The following is a 6646-nucleotide window of genomic DNA, read 5'->3' as shown; positions in this document are numbered from 1 at the left end:
ACTGAATTCTCTTAGCTTTTGCTTATCTGTAAAGGTTTTAATTTCTCTGTTGAATCTGAATGAGATCCTTGCTGGGTAGAGTAATCCTGGTTGTAGGTTTTTCCCTTTCATCACTTTAAATATGTCCTGTCACTCCCTTCTAGCTTGCAGAATTTCTGCTGAAAGATCAGCTGTTAACCCTATGGGGTTTCCCTTGTATGTTATTTGTTGCTTTTCCCTTGCTGCTTTTAATATTTTTTCTTTGCACTTAATTTTTGATAGTTTGATTAATATGTGTCTTGGCATATTTCTCCTTGAATTTATCCTGTGTGGGACTCTCTGCACTTCCTGGACTTGACTATTTTCTTTCCCATATTAGGTAAGTCTTCAACTATAATCTGTTCAAATATTTTCTCAGACCCTTTCTTTTTCTCTTCTTCTGGGACCCCTATAATGCAAATGTTGGTGCATTTAATGTTGTCCCAGAGGTCTCTGAGACGGCCCTCAATTCTTTTCATTTTTTTCCCTTTATTCTGCTCTGCAGTAGTTATTTCCATTATTTTATCTGGCAGGTCACTTACCCGTTCTTCTGCCTCAGTTATTCTGCTATTGATTCCTTCTAGAGAATTTTTAAGTTCATTTATTGTGTTGTTCATCATTGTTTGTTTGCTCTTTCGTTCTTCTAGTTCCTCATTAAATGTTTCTTGTATATTCTCCATTCTATTTCCAAGATTTTGGATCATCTTTACTATCATTACTCTGAATTCTTTATCAGGTAGACTGCCTATTTTCTGTTCATTTGTTTGGTCTGGTGGGTTTTTACCTTGCTCCTTCATTTGCTGTGTGTTTCTCTGTCTTCTCATTTTGCTTAACTTACTGTGTTTGGGGTCTCCTTTTTGCAGGCTGCACATTCGTAGTTTCCATCATTTTTGGTGTCTGCTTCCAGTGGGTAGGTTTGGTTCAATGGGTTGTGTAGGCTTTCTGGTGGAGAGGACTGGTGCCTGTGTTCTGGTGGGTGGGGCTGGATCTTGTTTTTGTGGTGGGCAGGGCCACATCTGATGGTGTGTTTTGAGGTATCTGTGAACTTAGTATGATTTTAGGCAGCCTCTCTGCTATTGTGTGGCATTGTGTTCCTTTCTTGCTAGTTATTTGGCCTGAGGCATCCAGCACTGGAGCTTGCTGGCTGTTGGGTGGAGCTGGTTCTTAGTGTTGAGATGGAGATCTCTGGGAGAGCCCTATCCGATCGATATTACGTGGGGCCGGGAGGTCTCTGGTGGTCCAACATCCTGAACTCAGCTCTCCCAGCTCAGAGGGACACCAGGCCAGAGCACCAAGACCCTGTCAGCCACACGTCTTTTTGGAAGTCTGAAGTCTTCTGCCAGCATTCAGTAGGTGTTCTGTAGGAGTTGTTCCACATGTAGATGTATTTTTGATGTATTTGTGGGGAGGAAGATGATCTCCAAGTCTTAGTTCTCTGCCATCTTGAAGGTCCACTTACTGTGATAATGGGCTCATAATACGGTTTCTCCAATTCCAAGAGAGGCATACTGTACGGTACTGTAATTCTTTGAAAGTGACAAATAGGTGGCGGTGATGGCGGTTCCTGCAGTCGCTGTGAGCTGCAGGCGGCTCTGAGGGCAGCATGGGCATTTCTGGATGTGTGGCTCACATGGTGGTGGCCCTTTGGATACAGCCCAGCTGTGCAGTGGCCTAGACCTCGGCGTGGCTGAAGGCTCTGTGCGAGCCTTTACTATTTTAAAGTGTGCACTTCAGTGATGGTTGTGCAACCGTCACCACTATCTAATTCCAGAACATTTCCATTCCCTCAAAAAGGAACCCTTTACCTATAAGCAGTTAGTTCCAATTTCCCCTTCCACCAACTGTCTGGCAACCACTAATTTACTTTCTGACTTTATATATTTGCCTAATGTGGACATTTCATATAAGCAGAATCACTCAGTATGCAGCCTTATGTCCATCCTCTCTCACTTACAATAATGTTTTCAAGTATATGGTGAACTTCATCATAATCATCATTGAAAGATATCTTACTTGAATATAATAAACCCATTTGCTCAGAGTGGTAATGAATACATGAAATAATTAGAAGAGATCCAGCCTGCAATTTGGAAGACTGTAGCTTTAGTGCTGATCTCTTCCTACTTTAACTTCTGAGGACTTCAGTCTCCTCTGCTATACAAAAGGGATATTAGATGAGATGACATCAAAGGTCTCTCATTTTTATTCCTGTTACTCCAGGAATCTCAAAGACACACAGACACACAGTGCTTGTCTTCTTGGAAAAAAAATTGTTACAAATTACCTAGATTTGAAAACTTTAGTTCCTAACTTTATCTGGAGACAGAAAATCTGAGACAGTTGCTATCAATAACACTTTGACCTGATTATATATTCAGGAAGTTATCACCAGCTTCTTAATCAGTTGAGAAATAAAACAAAAGACAGCCTGAGCTGTTTGTATCAGTGTGGTTTCTCCTCCAGTTCTGAAGAGGGATAATGTAATCAATGATTTCCATCGTGATTTCCTCCCTGATTAAGAAAAAAAGCTCCATGCTTAAAAAAAAACTATTAGAAATTTGCATATATGCACTATGCTTTTATGCTTTTACCTTCCTATCTCATTCACTCCACATCTCCAGTATCTAGAACACTATCAGGTACAGGGTTGGCACTTCATATTCAATATTTGTTGAATGGATGGTGGATGGATGGATGGATGGATGGAAGCTGTATAATGAAAGGCTGATCCAAACAGTAAGGATGAAAAATACATGTTGACTTTTCTTCTCCGTTTCTTCTTACAATGGGTAGAATAAATTTAAAATGTTAAACACTAAAGGGACAGTGATTCAGAACTAGAAATAAGTTTGTTTTATTAATTTTTATACAACACTAGATACAGTATATTTAATAAGCTGCTTTGTCACAGAAATTAATCAGCACCAGCTTATGGTTTAAATTACATAGAACCATAGTGTTAATGAAAATATGTTCATATTCTTTTCGGCTGTCTTAAAAATAAACAAACAAAAATGTAAGTAAATGTCACCTAGTTCATTTTTACCACTCCTTGGAAGGAGATGAAGTGATTGTTATATGTTTTTTAAGTTTATGCTTAGCAAATATATACTATATATATATATATATATATATATATGTATGTTTTTGTTGAAGACCAACGGTACAAGATTCTGAAAAGCTACACACTATTGAGCTGAGTTAATGCCCTTGGATTAACTGGGACTTTTCCTGAGTCGGTATTCAAGTCTGGGGAGAAGAATTGGGTGGCATTCAGGTCCTTCTTTCTGATGCTCTCTTTCTCAGCTACAATCAACCCTCATCTCTTCCTCCACTCTCCCCTTTCTTCTCCTTTCCTATAATCTCCCATTGTCATTCTACCATCACTCCATTTCCTTCCTTCCCACTCCCACCAGCACCTAAAGGATGACAGTAACCAATCAAGGTGGAAAGAACCATGACCATCATTTACTTCTATTCCCCCATCAGTCAAAGCCCAATCATGAGAAGGAGATGAAGGTCATGATGAATATTGGCCAGCACCTACACTTGCCTGAATTAATGTTTTCATGATCAAGAATATTTCAAATATTCTTCTAGTATTTCTAGTTGCTATAAAAATCAAAGCAGTCTCTCTTTGTGCTAACATTTGCAATTACATTTAAATATCATTGTCATGGCAGGAATGTAAAATAAAATCTACCATGATGATCAGGTTCTACATAGTTGCCATGGTTCTGGATTTCCAGTTTTAAATAGTTAATATAGTTCTCTAGTTCTAATATATTCCTCATTCCTTGAACTTTTACTTTCCCTCCTAGGATACAGCCCTTTAGGTAAATAACTCTTCATTTCTTTATTCGGCATCCCACCTTTCCACATTGCCGAAGCCAGTGGATCAGAACGGATTTGAGCTGATACAGAGAATGGGTTTTACATCTTTTGGTTAAACACCAGAAACTACTTGTGTCATACAGAAGACCTGTGTATCACAGTAGTCCAGAGCCTACTTGTGATATCTAACGTAAGGAGCCTTCCGACTCCACAAAGATGTTGGAATTTAATAAGATGTAGAATGTCTAAATTTAATTCCAACCTCTTTTTGTAAATATTTCTATTAACCAAAATCTTGAAAAATGAGCACAAATAAAACAAGCTTGTCATGTTTTATAACCAGAAACGAGACTGAATTTCTTTAATCACTTTTAGTTTCTCTCAGGGTATTTTTATAATAAAACCTGCACCAAAACTTTGGTCCACTTAATAACTCCATTTTGATTCTGAAGTGACCCTGGTGCTCATATAGCAAGTCACATGGGGCATAACCATATTTTTCGGGGATTATGAAAAGAGGAAAATTTTGAGTAAATGGTTTAGAAATTAATTTTTAATTTCCTGTAATTAAACCTTGATTTCAGAAGGGAGTCCTTGCAAGGCTGCAACATGCATCACTGCTACAAAATGTTTCACTCAGCAGCCATTATAAATTAATAAGGTACCTTTTCATTAGAGAATCAGGTTAACATGGCATTTCTACAAATATTAAATATTTAAGGGCTCAAAATTGTATCAAAATCCCTTCTGAGAAGATAGGCTTTCAAGAGCTCTGTTTTCAGTATGACTTTTCTTTGTTCATCAGCATAGTTCATTGGGACACTTTTGAGAAAGTCATATTTTTCTTCCATACGTTAATCATCATTCATATATGCTTTTTATTCCAAATGTCCTTGAGAAATACCTGTCAGTACTATAAACATGAATGAAGAGAAAGGCTCATGTTACTTCAAATTTCTCACGACCCTGTAAAGCTGGGGAAACCCAATCATCTGCTTTGGAACGGTGCACCATTCTTATTGGAAAAGGAAATCTGTCTTGTGAGTAGTGATGGGTAGACCTCTGAAGGACAGGTAGCCCCTGAATTCTTACCTGAACTAGAGCTTTGCAGATGAGTTTCCATCTGCCAGATTCTTCCATCTAAAGCCTTCCTTTTTCACCACAGAGAATTCTCCTTTTTATCCACAGGCTCTCAGCTTTCACATTTGAAAGGGCTCCAAAGGGCCAAAGCAACCCTTTGCAGCTCAACCTTGATTTAATGAACTGGCAGGGTGAGCTTCCCTCAGAATGAAGTGGTAGAAGCACCTGCAATATAGATTTCAGAATGGACTCATGTGAGGTAATGGGACCAAAAATATCCAAGGACCATGAAATTCGTGTTGACTGAAATATGGAGTGAGGTCTCCAGGATAATCAAATCTTGTGCCATATAATACTTGGGGTTTTATTTTGGAAGGTATTTAGATGCAAAAATTTTATCTCTTCCTATAAGAAACATTCATGTATCAATCTTCCTGGAACTATTTAACTGTGTTTCTTCTTTACTAGATAGAATCCTTCAAACACTATGATTAAAAAAAAAAAATGTACCAGTCAGTCATGACACCCTGTTTTCTATTGAGCCATGTGCACAAATCCTGGAAATAAATAGGTAAGAAATCCCAAGTGGGCATCTGTAGGGCCAGTTACATTTAGAGTTTCCTGGAGCACATATAATTGTGAGATTTGCCCTTCTTACAGTCCTTTGTTTGCCATTTTCCTTGTCTTTGAACCAAAACACAGTTCTTGCCAGGCTTTGAACGTTGAGGAATCCCTCTCCTCCAGTTGGTGAAGGTCACAGGTTCACCGCCGATCCACTCCCAGTGGCCAGCACGCACTTGGTCATTCAAACCTAATGTGAACCAAAGAAGTGTGCCATAGGATTTTACTACATTTACAATTGGATATCATATCAACCTGTTATTCAAAGTTAAGTAATCACATACAAATGTAGGCCTACATTCTAAAACAAGGACTAGGACCTGGGAATCCTATAAGACACAAGTGAGAACATAAGGCTTTGGGGTCAGGCAGATTGGAATCCAAATCCTAGCTCCACCACTTGCTAGTTGAACATCTCTGGGCAGGTTATTTAACCTCTCTGAGTTCTCTGAGTTTTAGTTTTCTCATCTCACAAGTATATATCTAAATATACCTAAGCCTGTTTTGAGGATTAAAACAGATAACGCATATAAAGCTCATGACATATAAGCGTTTAATAAATGGCAATTATTATTCATAGTATCCTACAGGCAGAACTCCTATCACACTCTTGTCTATTCTTTTTCCTCACGATTTAAATGTCTCGGTTTTCATATTTGAAAGTAGCTTACTAAGTATTATTTTTAGTCTGGAGCTTAAGGTTTTTTCAATCTGCTACAGTTCTAATAAAAAGCAGCTTTTCTCAACTTGTCTCTCTACTCCCACTGGCAGTTTTTTGAAAATTACACTTCAATGTTGTAAAGCTCTTGTAATTTTTCTTAAAGAAGCATTCCTCCTCCTGTCTTTCAGAATAGAAATAAAAATAATATAATGAGAAAAGAATACTCTGCCATAGGATGGCCTGGCAGCTCCCAAACCAAATCTGACCATGAAAACAGTCTTCGTTACATAGCATGTAACCCTCTCCCCACTGGTTCTCATTCTATATTTGGGGGTGGAATAAAATGAAGTATTTTTGGTTGGGAATGACTCTCTCCTCTGGACTGTTTCTTTGAATTATTGATCAGGTGATGCTATGCCCAAGAACTTTTTG

The 6646-nt window shown here is 38.3% G+C and overlaps 1 protein-coding gene across 1 annotated transcript in view; it reads right to left on the bottom strand.

Moving 5' to 3' along the window:
• Positions 1–5464: 5464 nt before the first annotated feature.
• The window catches only part of FREM1 (FRAS1 related extracellular matrix 1), a 144787-nt gene continuing 143605 nt past the window's right edge, over positions 5465–6646 (bottom strand). The window contains exon 36 of the mRNA XM_059072960.2: positions 5465–5743. Coding sequence (XP_058928943.1) covers positions 5544–5743 — 200 coding nt within the window. The 3' untranslated portion in view covers positions 5465–5543. The remainder of the gene's footprint in view (positions 5744–6646) is intronic.

Source organism: Kogia breviceps, chromosome 8 (genome assembly GCF_026419965.1).
Source record: "Kogia breviceps isolate mKogBre1 chromosome 8, mKogBre1 haplotype 1, whole genome shotgun sequence".
Taxonomy (NCBI): Eukaryota; Metazoa; Chordata; class Mammalia; order Artiodactyla; family Physeteridae; genus Kogia; species Kogia breviceps.
The sequence above is the reverse complement of the archived record's forward strand: the minus strand, read 5'-3'. Positions and strand labels throughout refer to the sequence as shown.